Below are 14,791 nucleotides of genomic sequence, written 5' to 3'. Positions count from 1 at the left end.
GGGAAGAAGTTTGTTGTTGTGATGAGGGAAGGAAAGGCGGCGGTGGTGAAGCAGTCTGCTTATCTTCGGAGCCGTCTGCTTCTCTTCGTCGGACCTTTTGACCAGAGCGGTGCTGCGGTGCGAAGCTGCGGTGCGGAAGGAGCAGAGTGGTGCTGCGACGTGCGGTGCGGAAGAAGGATAGAGCGGTGCGGAAGGTTGCGCGGCGGGGCGGAGCAGAGCGATACGGACGGCTACGGTGCGGAAGGGGTAGGAGACGGATGTGTTAGGGTTAATTAAATGTAAGTAACAATGAACTAAAATAATGTAAATATGATTAACGTAAAACGTATAATTAATGTAATAAAATTTATAATGAATTATTTATTTATTTATTAATTTGTAAAACATAAATGATTTATATTATTTATTTGTAATAAAACGTATGATTATTAATTAACGTATAACGTATAATTAACATAATGAATTAATATAATAAACTTATATTATTTATTTATTTATTTATTAATGTAAATATTTATAAAACATTTAATTAAAATAATTTTATAAAACATAAATGAAAATGAAATTATAAACATAAATGAAATTTTTGTTAATTTATAAATATTTATTTATATTTATATAAAGAGAATTTTTATTCATTTATTAATTTATAAATGAATAGTTAAATATCATAGAAAGTCAAAAAAATAAAACGAGTTAAAAGGAAGGGAATGAAAAAAAATAAAAATATACAACAGTTTTAAAACCGTTGTTGTAGTTACCAAAACCGTTGTTGTCGTCCCACATAGACAACGGTTTTCGAACCGTTGTCGTAGTATTCAAAAACTGTTGTTATAGTCCCAAAATAGCGGACATAGACAACGGTTTTAAACCGTTGTTGTTTCCTCCAAAAACCGTTGTCGTAGTCTCCAATCAACGGTTTTAAATTGTTATTATAGCTTTTCAAAACCGTTGTTGAAAGCGCAAATAGACATCGATTTTAAATTGTTGTTATAGCTTCCCAAAACCGTTGTTGAAACTGTAAATAGACAACGATTTTCAAACTGTTGTCGTAGTCTTCAAAAATCGTTGTTGTAGGCGGACATAGACAACAGTTTTAAAACCGTTGTTGTATCCTCCAAAAACTGTTGTCGTAGTCTCCAATCAACCTCTCAAAGACAACGAAAATATACAACGGTTTTAAATTGTTGTTATAGCTTCCAAAACCGTTGTTGAAAGCGCAAATAGACATCGGTTTTAAAATGTTGTTATAGCTTCCAAAACCGTTGTTGAAAGCGCAAATAGACAACGGTTTTCAAACCGTTGTCGTAGTCTTCAAAAACCGTTGTTGAAAGCGCACATAGACATCGATTTTAAAACCGTTGTTGTAGCCTCCAAAAATCGTTGTCGTAGGCTCCAACCGATGTCTCAAAGACATCGGTTTTTGTTAAAACCGTTGTTAAAAAGTAAAAGACATCGGTTTTGACATAAAACCGATGTCTTTTGAGTGTTGTTAAAGACCGATTTTCTTGTAGTGGAATAATCATGGTCTTCTGTGTCTCACAGACACCAAGTTATCTACAATGTGAATTAAGAGGACTTTATTGCAAAATATATCCTATTGCAATCATTTGACCAAAACATGATTTCTTATTTCATAAATGTTTATACAAAAGACAAGTCTTTTCAGTATACATCCTAACAGACTTCCCACTTGGACTTTTGCTTGCTAAGACTTCCCACTTGGACTTTTCCTTGCCAAGACTACCCACTTGGACTTTTGCTTGCCAAGACTACGTTTGGACTTTCCTGCAAACTTGCATCACACATGTTAGATCACAAGTATTGCCTAACTTCAAACATAGTTTAGCCAAACATTGAAACTCAATACACTTGGGGCAAAGATTGCACCAACAATAGGGACCGTGAAATCGATCACTAAACTAACACAAGAAAAGTTGAGAGTTCACATAATTTGGATTGTGATGGAAGAAGTAAGAGTGAAATCAAGCTCCTAGACCTCGATTGAAGAGAAATCAGCTAAGTGAAAGGAATAGAAAAACGATCCTAGGACTTCGGATTCCTTGAGATTATTATTGATTGATCATGGACTTCTTACCATTCCTCAATGATTACATAATTGCAGAGATTCTAACCAAAATATCCAATTAGACCTCGTCAAGTTTCATCGGAATCAAATCATTAATCCTCTAATGTTACGATCACTAGTCCGAGATGACACCCAGATAGCCTGGTTCTATAGCTCTCCCGCTATCACCGAACACTCCAGCAATATTACTAGTGTCCTACCCTCTGTCACCGAGTACTCAATTAAGGACCTCTTCCTAGCAATCAATAACCGTTAGCTATCTCTCATAAAGATTCATTATAGTCGAAAGATCTCCTCGGAAAGTTCGGTTAAAGGTTCACCTTCTGTTACAGGGCACCCCGATCATACGTGTTAGTGCAGGAAGCACTAGCAGATCAAACCTGAGTTTTGAAATGTGTACTTAATTGATTGAAGGTTAAACCTGAATCTAACTCAAAGTTGATCAAGTATAGATACCTTCTCACAATAAACAAAGATAAAATTGAAATCATCTCACACTCAACTCATAGGTTAACTGATTGACCACTTAGACCAAGTGAGATGAATAGGTAATAAATATTTTAAAATTAACCCAACAAATATTTTTAAAAATTAATCAAATAATATTTTTAAAAAAATTAAATAACTTTAAAATTAATTAAAATAATTTTTAAATAACTTTAAAAATTAATTAAATATTTTTCAAAATTAAATAACTTTAAAATTAATTAAAATTTTTTTAAAATTAAATAACTTTTTAAAAAATTAATTAAATATTTTTTTAAATTTAACTCAAAATTAATTAAAACAATTTTTTAAATTAAATAACTTTAAAATTAATTAATCTTCAGATTTTAATTAACTAATCAATTAACTAAATTAATTAACTAACATTAAAAATGTTCAAACCGTCAGATCGGCGAAATTCGCCGATCTGAGTCGACTTCCAAGTCCATTGGAGTCGACTCAAGTCTGGTCAGCGAAACGGCGAGAATATTCCCGCTTAAAATGTCTTTTCGCCTGTCGGAGTCGACTCCAGACCTTCCGGAGTCGACTCACACCGCCACCTGAGTCGACTCAGACCTTCTGGAGTCGACTCAGACCGAAAGATAAATACAGAATCGACGACAACCAACTCTTTTATTCCGAAACCCTATTTTCACCACTTTCTCATCATTTTTGCCGCTATTAGAGCCAGTACAACCCGTAGGGAAGCTCTATTCCACACGATGGGTCCCAAGTAATATACTAACCTCAGCTTTTTCCTTTCTTTTCATAGTTTTGCTTTATTTTTCCTATTATTTATATATTGTTATTTCTTAGACGTACTAAGAGGGTTAGAGAGGCTGCTTTTGATAATACCCCCTCGACTACCCTAGGTTCCCTACAGAGGGTCATAGGAATAGGTTCGAACAGATTACCTATGTAGCCCTTCCATGTAGGTCCTTGGATAGAGGATTTTTTGCACGATCCTGTCCCCTATCAGTACAGACCATCACACACTATCATTTAGATCGGTTAGTATTCTGTACCACCTCTGTGAACACAACCTTGTGTTCAGAGTTTTACAACAATCTTGACCTACTAAACGATCAGACCATTGTATCTAGAGTTGGCTGTAGGACCATATCTATTACACCTGCCATGATCAACAATTTCATAGGATTCAGGCCTTCTCAGTCTCAGTTTGTTGTCTATCCACATTCGAGCTTACCCTTTGATGAGCCTCATGAGGAGGTCACCCTAGATGTCATGCATACCTACTTCTTTCAACAGGACCGAGCGCCTGGTCTAGTCAATTTCCATTCCACCGAGCTGAGGATTCAGGAGTATGTCTTGTACAGGGTCATAGTTAACTGCATTCTACCCTTGACCACCAGGAACCTTACCCAGATGAGGCCCTTCCATTCTTTCCTTCTCTATGCCTTCACTCACCGGTTAGACATAGATCTAGGACTATTGATGTTTCACACTATTCTTTATGCTTCCTCGATAGTCACTAGTAGGAGAGTACACATGTTATACTGTCACATTCTGACAGGCATCTTTGCATCACTTGGGGTAGATACCACTATAGGTGATATCATACCTCATGGTGATTATGACAGTATTGGCACCAGACAGATCACCCTAGGTAGAGTTGGTATAGATGATGAGGGGAGACTTTATTGGAAGCAGCCTCAGCCCCACCAGCCACTAGACTTGCCTCAGCAGACAGCCGGACGATGACATTGGAGTAGAGATCGAGGACTTACTCGGTTTGCCTGACGTACCAGCTCCACCTCCACCCATGACACCACCACCATCTGACTAGACATTTGATTTGGATTTAGACTTATTCTGGTGATTGTATATGATGCTTGGATTTGACTTGACCTATGGTTAACTTTGACTTTTGTAGTTGACTTACTAACGCTTGACTTTCGTTTTTGACTATGTGTGCTTAAATTGTGTAAGATTGTGCTTAAACTGAAGTTAGGTTTATGTTTTGTAGAACAGTAAAAGAAATTTTCAAAAATTCATCAATTTTGAATCTATTAGAAATATTTTTCAAAAGATTTTCAAAATTACTAAGTATTTTTGAAAAATTATTTTCTTTTGAAATTTTATTTTCAAAAGTAAGAAAATGAAGTTTTTGCCTTAGACTAGGTGCAAACCCCCTAGAAAGCATGTTCCTATAGATCTAGGTGGACATCTCACAAAGCACACTAGATACCTTGTTTGTGATTGCCAAACTTAGAATGGTGTGAGATGTATAGGCCTCTAGTCTAAGCAAAAGATGCTTTAAGTCAGTGCATCGAACCAAAGCTTAGACTTTAATTTCAAATTGATCAAGTTAAGTGTCCCAAAAATAAAAAGAAAATCTTTTAAATTGGGATGATACACTTACACTTGGCTAACTGGGTCAAGCTACTACTTTCTAGTAGTTAGCCAAAACCTAAGTTGGACACACGCCCCAAAAGGAAAGTTTTTTTGTCTATTTAGATTATTAAGCTTGGACTCTACCCAAAAGGCCAAACATTTTTTGATTATGTCAAAGGGGGAGAGAATTAGAAAAAGGTTCAAGTTTAATAAAATAAAAAATTTTTAAAAAATTTTTAAAGTCAAATTTTCAAAGTCAGAATATTCAGGAGGATAATGAATTCAGGGGGAGAGTAATGAATTCAGGGGGAGTGTTGAAAAACCACACTTGAATTGCATGCATGTAGAATTTTTTATGCAAATTTAATTTGATCTACTTATGCAGATTTATGGTTTGAACTTAACTTGAAACCTTAAGTTGCCATAATCAAAAAGGGGGAGATTGTTGGTGCAGGAAGCACTAGCAGATCGAACCAGGATTTTGATTATGGAACTAGGATCAAGTTAAGTATATGATTGTGCTAATCATGTTGAACTGAGTATACAGGAGACACAGGTTAAGTCCTAGTGGAAGCTAGGCATGAAGTCTTGGCAGAGTCAAGTGCACCAGGTGAAGTCTGGGCTGGTCAGGAGGACCACGCCGCAGCAGAAGTCTGGGCTTGGTCAGGAGGACCAAGTTGCAGCAGAAGACTGGGCTGATCAGGAGGATCAGTTGCAGCAGAAGACTGGGCTGATCAGGAGGATCAGTCGCAGCACAAATCCTGGGGGCCGAGGACAGAGCCGAGCACAAGTCCAACGAGTCAGGAGGACTCGGTTGGCAATCAGGTAAATTCTCCCGAGAGGAGTGGGTGAGGACGCGTTCCCAAGGGGAACATTAGGCGTCGGTCTAACCCAGGGTCTCACTGGAGATCCGAAGTTAAGACCCTTAGTTGGTTCTGAGAACTGACTTAAAATGATTATACTTTGCATGTTATTTCACTAACATTCTTTGCAGGAAGGAAAAATCGAACGAAAGCTAACTCCGGGTCGAAAAGCTGATTTTTCGGGTCTGGAGTCGACTCAGATGATGGCTGGAGTCGACTCCAGCTGAGTCAGCCGAAATCCGGAAGTCAGCACGTCGATTTTCCGCCAACTCGGCCTGGAGTCGACTCAGGTGAGGTTTTGAGTCGACTCAGGCTGATTCAGAGTCAAAACTTATCGCAGTTGACGCCACAGCGACTGGAGTCGACTCAGGAGGCAACTGGAGTCGACTCAGAGAGGATAACGGGCGGAAGCGATAAAACTTCATCTGCCACGCCAGCTGGAGTCGACTCAGATAGGCATTTGAGTCGACTCAGGTGCAGTATAAAAGAAACCCGCGAGCAGCAGCCGAGCAATCACTTCTTTCCGCATCCAAACTCCGTTCTCGCGACTCCCAAGCTCTTATTCTTCGACGTCGGTGCCGTACACGATCCAAGCACTCCGATTCACACCGAGACGCCGAGATCTTCTTCCGGGGAGCTACTGCGCGAACTCAAAAGTCGGTAAAAGTTAATTTCTTTTACTTCTATTGTACCGAGCTTTTGTAAAAAGATTTTATATTTGTATTTTCGATACACTTGCTGCCGAAAGGGGGCAAGTGCCTTAGTGGATTTGCCCAAAGGAAACGGTCAAGGACCGTGGGCCTTGGAGTAGCAGTCTAGGGCTGTGAACCAAGTAAAAAAAATTGTCTTTACTTTTTTGCACTTATTTACTTTTACGTAGTTTCTCTTCTTATTCCGTACGAATTTTTGTTAACGCTTCCGCACGTACTCGTAAGATTTATGAAAATCGAAAAGCGTGCAACACGCTATTCACCCCCCCTCTAGCGTGTTTTCGATCCTACAAAGATCGGTGCCTCTTCTCAAGGTTCATTTTTAGCTAGTGGCGACTTGGAAAGGAGAGAAAGAGAGGAAGTTCTTGTTGGTGCAGAAAGCACTAGCAGATCGAACCAGGATTTTGATTATGGAACTAGGATCAAGTTAAGTATATGATTATGCTATTCATGTTGAACTGAGTATACAGGAGACACAAGTTAAGTCCTAGTGGAAGCTAAACATGAAGTTTTGGCAGAGTCAAGTGCACCAGGTGAAGTCTGGGCTGGTCAGGAGGACCACGCCGCAACAGAAGTCTGGGCTTGGTCAGGAGGACCAAGTTGCAGCAGAAGACTGGACTGATTAGGAGGATCAGTTGCAACAGAAGACTGGGTTGATTAGGAGGATCAATCGCAGCGCAAATCCTGGGGGCCAAGGACAGAGTTGAGCACAAGTCCAATGAGTTAGGAGGACTCGGTTGACAATTAGGTAAATTCTCTCGAGAGGAGTAGGTGAGGAAGCGTTCAGGGAACATTAGGCGTCGGTCTAACCCAATGTCTCACTAGAGATCCGAAGTTAAGACCCTAAGTTGGTTCTGAGAACTGACTTAAGATGATTATATTTTGCATGTTATTTCACTAACATTCTTTGCAGGAAGAAAAAATCGAACGAAAGCTAACTCCGGGTCGAAAAGTTGATTTTTCGGGTCTAGAGTCGACTTAAATGATGGCTGGAGTCGACTCCAGCTGAGTCAGCCGAAATCTGGAAGTCAGCGCGTCGATTTTTCGCCAACTCGGCCTGGAGTCGACTCAGGTGAGGTTTTGAGTCGACTCAGGCTGATTCAGAGTCAAAGACTTATCGCAGTTGACGCCACAGCTACTGGAGTCGACTCAGGAGGCTACTAGAGTCGACTCAGAGAGGATAATGGGCAGAAGCGATAAAACTTCATCTGCCACACCAGCTGGAGTCGACTCAAATCAGCATTTGAGTCGACTTAGGTGCAGTATAAAAGAAAGCCGCGAGTAGCACCCGAGAGGACATATTTTTTTCCGCATCCAAACTCCGTTCTCGCGACTCCCAAGCTCCCGTTCTTCGACGTCGGTGCCGTACTCAATCCAAGTCACTCCGATTCACACCGAGACGCTGAGATCTACTTTCAGGGAGCTACTGTGAACTCAAAAGTCGGTATACATTTAATTTTATTACTACTATTATATCGAGTTTTTGTAAAGGTTTTGAATTTGTATTTACGATACACTTGCTGCCGAAAGGTGGCAAGTGTCTTAGTGGATTTGTCCATCGTAAATGGTCGAGGACCGTGGGCCTTCGAGTAGCAGCGTTGGGCTGTGAACCAAGTAAATAAAACGTGTCACTTATCGCTTTCATTATTCCGCACGCATTTCCGCAAGTTTAATATTAATCGCTCTTGCAATTAATTAGTAATTGTTTTTAATTATAATCGTTTCTGCACTCAGCTTTGTTTTCGCTTTTGTACGCACTCAAGATTTACAAAAATCGAAAAGTGTGAAAAGGATTCGGCCAAGGAGAAGAAGAGAAGAAGAGGAAGAGCAAGAGTGTCCAACAACCCCTTCATCAAGAGCCTCTCACCCTCTTTTATAGCCCACCATGAGATATAATGGATGAAGGGGAAAATTAATATAATATTAATTCCGAAATTAATATTTTATTAATTCCAATGCATCTCATCCAAAAGATCTTTCTCCTCTTTTAATGAAAGATCATGCATCTCATGCATGGCAATCTTTCTCTTCTTTTAAGGAAGATAATGCAGCTTTTTAATTATCATGCATCTCATGCATGATAACCATTTAATCAAATTCGAATTTGGCTTGTGTGACTTGAGTCCAACTCGAGTCTCACACAATCTGGCTGACTTGAGTCCAACTCGAGTCCAACTCGAGTCCAGCTCAATCCGAATTGACACTAAGGGCTAATTTTAACATGAAACACGCTATTCACCCCCCCCCCCCCCTCTAGTGTGTTTTCAATTCTACAGTTCTCCCTTGGTTAGTGGCGGCTTGGAGAGGAAAGGAAGAAAGGAAGAGAAGAAAAGAGGAAGAGGAGAAGATGGAGACTCTACCATAGGTTCTCCTTTCTTTTATTGTCATCGGTTTGGAGGAGAGGAAAATAAGGAATTGGGTGGAGTCATCTTGGTAGATCATTGCCCACACAACGTCTAAGAAGAGAAGAGGAATACAGCAGAAGATCAAGAGGTCTTCGGGTATGTACAATCATCTACACAACCTATAAAGAAGAAAGGTACAACTACTTCATTCCGCTGCATAGTTGTTATTGTTTTCTTTGTATGGATCCTGAATACCAACACAAGAGTCCAATGATCTTATGCATCGATCAATCACATGATTGATCGAATATGAGGGTTGCTTGAAAAGAATCTGTCTCCAGAAATTTTTTTATTTGGCAAGAATTGAATGGAACGGAATTCCAAGGCTCCATCACTCTTTGCCTTATCAACCAAATTTCTCCAACCTACTTTGCCATCCTGCTAACTTGAACATTTTAATCGAGTCTCGCAAGACTACCGCTCCTTGACTCGACTCGGAGGAGGGGACTTATGATACGGTCATTATCTTGTTGGACCCAAGTCAGCATGATGCACCTATGTGGCCCCACCTTGAGTTGTTGAGTCAGTCCAAGTTGTCATGACCTCTTCAGTTGTCGACTTCCTAACCTCTCGAGATCCCGACTTGCTGACCTATCAAGCCATTCTGACCTCCCAAGTTCCCAACTTGCCGATCTGACCTCATAAGTTCTTGACTAGCCGACTTGTTGAGCAATTTGACCTCTCGACATGCGAAGGAACATGACGGTTACCATAATGAGAAGGGATGTGGTGGTCACAATGGAACTCTTTAAGGAGGTGCATCCCTTAGGCTTCTCTCTTGGATGTTTTTTTCTTGAGCTTCTCTCCCTATATAAGATAAGGGATATGACTCAAGGGAGATGTATATGTGGTGTCATCTATTTTTTCTGCATTTTTTACTTCATTTCAATTTTCTATTATACTCTTATGGGGCTTCATAATGACTTAGGAATTAGAGAGACCTCACTATGTTACTCCCGATGAACCCTTTGATATGTATTATTTTCCGCAGGATCGATTATGCCACGTCACAAGAAAAAAAGCAAAGAGAAAACTTTAATGTTATCATCCAAAATAGATTCCTATAGTCTGTCATTGTGGTGAGATTTCAGTCCATAATTAATGATATTAAAGAGTTTTTAAAATCTTGGTTTTTAAAATTATTTTAATTCAACTGATCATATTTTCAACTATAAATAAATATTACAAAAACGTGCGAATTTCTTTCAGAATGTCTTTGCATTTGTTCAATTAAAACGTCATTTCAAATTTAAAATAATCAATTTTTATACTGAACACACGCATCAAGAAGTTCCACGCTAACTTCTTCTCGTCCAAAATCATTTTTTAGTTAAGTGATTATACCATAAAATTTTCATTTTCAAATTAACCAATTTTAATAACAAACCGCTCATTAAGAAAGATTTTAAAAAAATCTTGACATCTTTTGGCCTCTTTTTTACTTAAAATAAAAAATTTTTATTGGGCAAAATTTAAAAATAAATTTTTTTATTGTTATAAAAGGGCATTCAACTCTAATTTTTATTTCAAAAATATCTATATTAGAACAAAATTAATACATGTGCATAATTATTATATTTAAAGACTATTTATTGAGTTGATTAAAATTGTTCTAATGTGATTAAAATTTTTAACTTTATTAATATCATTTTAACATATTATTTAATAGTTATGAGCAATAAAATTTGGATCATATATTAAAGTGATTTGATTAAATTAAGTAATTTTAATAAAGTTAGTAAAAATTATTTTAATATAATAATATTCTATAATAATAATTTTAATACAAAATATTAAATTAAATTATTTTCAAAACAGCTGAAAACAATATTGTAATATATATTTTTTTAAATGAACAATATTATAGATATCTTTTAAATGGAAGGCGGTTTTTTTATATTTTACTGATTCAGCGCCCGCGCCCTTCGCGTAAGCAAAGTAACCACTAGCCTGTCCAAGTTCAATTTCCACGAGATCCATAGGATTCTCGTGCCTAGGATTGCGATTAGCGAGAGAACCGCGTTTTAAGTAACCAACAAGGAACGTTGTTGAACCGCAATCTTCTCTCCGTTGTATATTACAAGAGAAGTAGGTCCCCATCACACCTTAATGGAATAATTGGTTTTCGATTTTGTTCCCCCCTATCTTTATCCCAGTAGCCCAACTCTATTTCCTTCCACCTTCCATATATTATTTAATTTATAATTTCTATTTATTGCCCTCTCTGTCCCTATATCAGATCCGGCGTGGATGCAGAGTCTCCTGTTTCCATTCCCAGCCCCAAACAATAACGAAGCAACCACCCTCCACCACCGCCACCTCCTCCCTTTCCCTTATATTCCTTAACGCCTTCCCTTCTACCTTCTCGGCAGCGATTTGGTTCTTCTCTCAAGGTATGATCCTTTTCCTATGTGGTGTTGAATTTTCTAGAGGGATTTCGCGTGTGGATTCGATTGCCTTTGGCCGAAAGCAACGGATTGATCATCCGTAAAGATAAAGATTTGTTTGTCTAAAAAGGGTGGAGATTTTGGTGGCCGATCTTTTTGCTGATGTTGATTTTATCTTTGCCAGTTCATAGATCGACTGATCCGGAAAGGTTGGCGAGGAGGATGGCGGAGGAGCAGCGTTTCCAGGAGGGTCACCGCCTTTGCGCGAACAACTGCGGTTTCTTTGGTAGTCCTGCGACGCTCGACCTCTGCTCCAAGTGCTACCGCGATCACTGCGTCAAGGAGGAGCAGCGGCGACAGCTTCAGGATTCAGCCGGTGTTAAGGTCGCCGTCGAGAGCTTTCGCCCCATCTCGGGTCCCTCGATCCCGAACGCATCCACGACCCCTGCCGCGATAGCGGTTGCAGATAAGGTGGAAGATGTGGAAAAGAAGGAAGATAAAGCAGCGGCACCAGCTGCGGCGGGACCAAGCCGGTGCGCTAGTTGCCGTAAGCGAGTGGGGCTGACGGGATTCCAGTGCCGATGCGGCGCCACCTACTGCGGCACCCACCGCTACGCAGAACAACACGGGTGCACCTTCGATTTCAAGGCGGCTGGTCGCACCGCCATCGCCCGCGCCAACCCCGTCGTCAAGGCTGAGAAGCTCCGGAAGATCTGAAACGATTTCCTCCGTCTGCCCCTACCAAATTGACGGTCGGGATATCGCCTTTCCGACGAAATGATGGATCATGGATGAATCATGGGTGGTTGTGCTTTCTTCTCATTTTTATTGTTCTAGTGGTTGTGGTGAAGGAAAAGTCTGATAAACAAACCTGTCCTATTATTAGATTTTTAATTTAGTTTATTGATTTTCTTTTAGAGTATAATTTTTTATTCGATAATTTATCGAACCACGTCGGTAAGATTTCAAAATGCTTAAAACGTTAGGTTACTTTTAAAATTATCAAATCACGTATCCTATTTTTATTTTACTTTTTTTCATAAAAGCTCATCGACATCGCAGTATTGTCCAAACCAGATTTATATGATCCTAACAAGTTTTGTATTTTTTTTATTATAAAAATTTAAAATTTCAATGTCAGAGTCATTTTCTACATGTGCAACAATCTTTTTTTTTTTTCGTCTTCCGATTTCCCATTGATCGTTGTTGGCTTCAATGATTAATCTTAACATTGTCGACCGAGCAAAGCTCCTATACCACTCACTTCTCTATTCTTTATAACCACCTTCACCTCAATTCCTTTGTTCTTCGACAGTATCACTTTCACTCTGACTTTTCTATTCACGGACAACACTATCTTAAACGTTTTCTTTGTTCTCCGTCAGCACCACTTTCATCGGCTTCTATTCACAATCTTCTTTGTTCTCCGTCATCATCACCTTCACCAACTTCACCACCATCAACAATTTTTCGGTTCATCGATTTCACTTCCTTCAATGACTTTTCTTTTTTCTAGGAGCACCACCTTTATCTTCACCACATTTACTTTGGGACAATGTTGAAGTTTGAAGATTCCAACTTACCATTATCTACAAAGCTATTTTTTTTTTAAAAAAAAGTATATGTTATTTATTTTTGCATTGTAATTATCTTATTATTATAACGTTAGGATTGGTGGGATCGAGAGAGTGGGTGAATGTCGATCATTCACTTTTATTTATTTTTTATTTGTTTGACCTTCGAATGGTGATGTGATCCTCTCTGTTTAATCTGATTTGGATTATCAGATTGCTTCGAGCAACTGGATACGGAATCGGATCGTAGATCCTTTTTCGGATTGCTTGTCTCCCCACTTCGACTAGTATCGAAGCTGGGACACGACATGTGACTCAGGAAAGTCATCTCGAGGAGATCTCGGCATAGATACCAGTAGAGGCAACCTTGCTCAAGGTTGCTAGTTGATGTTGTTTCCACTTTGCATCATCCAAAAGATATAAAATTATTTATGTCTTATTTTACCATTATATTTGTATGCGTGTATTTCCTTGAATAGATTTTATCCATAGTTAGTGATAAAATACTTATTATGCTTCTGCTACATGTTTAGTAAAATATAAAAAATTTTAAATTACGCATATCAGAAATCCAATAGCAGTATTAGAGTCACAACGTATTCAACATAGATCGTAGATCTTTGTTTAACATTTATGGATTGTCTAAAATTAGATTTTAGATATGTCAAGATATTTTAGATTAAGAAATTATTTCCTCATCCAATATAAATTTTTTTTACATTTTGAAAAGTTTTCAGATTTATTTAGAAATTTAATTTTAGAAATTATTTCCTAATATGATTAGGAAAAAATTAATTTTTAAAATAGTTTTCTAATTAAATTAAAAATTTTTAGATTTGAAATTTTTTCTAATATATATAATTAAATTTAAAAATTATTTCTTAATTTAATAAAAGAATTGTAATTTATGAAATCAAATTCTTTAACATATTTGTGTCCAAAATTAATTTAAGATAACGAACAACATAATTTGTGCTATAATATATGTCATGTCATATGCATGACTAATATGATTAACGCATGCTATATTAAAATGTCATGATTATGCATGTAAATTTTTTTCTATGTTGCATGTAGTTGATGATACCTAATATGAAAACCTTTGTTTAAATTTTGTAGCTTACACCTTCTATTAATATGGTCAAGAATCAGAATTTAATTTTAAGCATGGGTTGTTGGACTCTGTCTAAGATTAATTTGAAATTAAATATGCTCGACCATTGAGGTATGATCTTATGATTAATGGGTCAGCTTTAACTTGAGCGTTGATTTGTTAGACTCTCTCCAAGGTCAATAATATGAATAGGGGTGAAATTGATATATATATATATATATATATATATTAATGAGTTTACAACTTGATGTTTATACAAATATTAATTAATTGATAGCATAATGTAATAGTTATATATATGTATGATATATAATTGGTGTACTTGATACCTACAACTAGAAATAAGAATGACTTGTTGGGCTCCTGAGATAGGGTTGAGTTGGCTACTGCGAAGTAGATATTACTACAATAAACAAGAGTCGAATCTCAACAAAATTGAGAAAATGCCCTACCTATAGTGGCCAACTATAACTTCTAAATTTACCTCCTTACAAATGGTCATGGGAGCCAATTGTATGGGGCTGCTAGGGTGGCATATTTCACCTTTTGCTACAAAGAATGATTTGTTGGAATCTCTTCAAAGTTATTTTTATCTATAGTGGATATCAATCTACTTAGAGAAAACCTACTATCTCTCCAATTCAAAGTAAGGGTTCTTGAATTTGATAAGTAAGTGAGACTCCCATTTATGTATGTGAATTATTTGTATGTGAATTGTTTGCATTGCATAATAAAATTCATCTATCTTATGTGTGTATTTCTATGTTAAGAGAATCAACATGACTTCTTTAAATTTGCGTTCGATTTT

General features: G+C 37.8%; 1 protein-coding gene across 1 annotated transcript; it reads left to right on the top strand.

Annotated features, from left to right (window-relative positions):
- The first annotated feature begins 11,164 nt into the window (after positions 1-11,164).
- On the top strand, positions 11,165-12,212 carry LOC141845072 (zinc finger A20 and AN1 domain-containing stress-associated protein 5-like). Its single transcript, XM_074733107.1, has 2 exons — positions 11,165-11,301; positions 11,480-12,212. The coding sequence occupies exon 2, from the start codon at positions 11,518-11,520 to the stop codon at positions 12,010-12,012; it is 495 nt and encodes a 164-aa protein (XP_074589208.1). The 5' UTR covers positions 11,165-11,301; positions 11,480-11,517; the 3' UTR covers positions 12,013-12,212.
- The last annotated feature ends 2,579 nt before the right edge of the window (positions 12,213-14,791 follow it).

Source organism: Curcuma longa, chromosome 14 (genome assembly GCF_044706935.1).
Source record: "Curcuma longa cultivar G26 ecotype Majalengka, Jawa Barat chromosome 14, ITB_CL_G26_1.1, whole genome shotgun sequence".
Taxonomy (NCBI): domain Eukaryota; kingdom Viridiplantae; phylum Streptophyta; class Magnoliopsida; order Zingiberales; family Zingiberaceae; genus Curcuma; species Curcuma longa.
The sequence above is the reverse complement of the archived record's forward strand: the minus strand, read 5'-3'. Positions and strand labels throughout refer to the sequence as shown.

What these genes read in the sequence shown, in the direction of transcription:
- LOC141845072 (XM_074733107.1), top strand. Translation starts at nt 11,518, where the DNA reads ATGGCGGAGGAGCAGCGTTTCCAGGAGGGTCACCGCCTTTGCGCGAAC.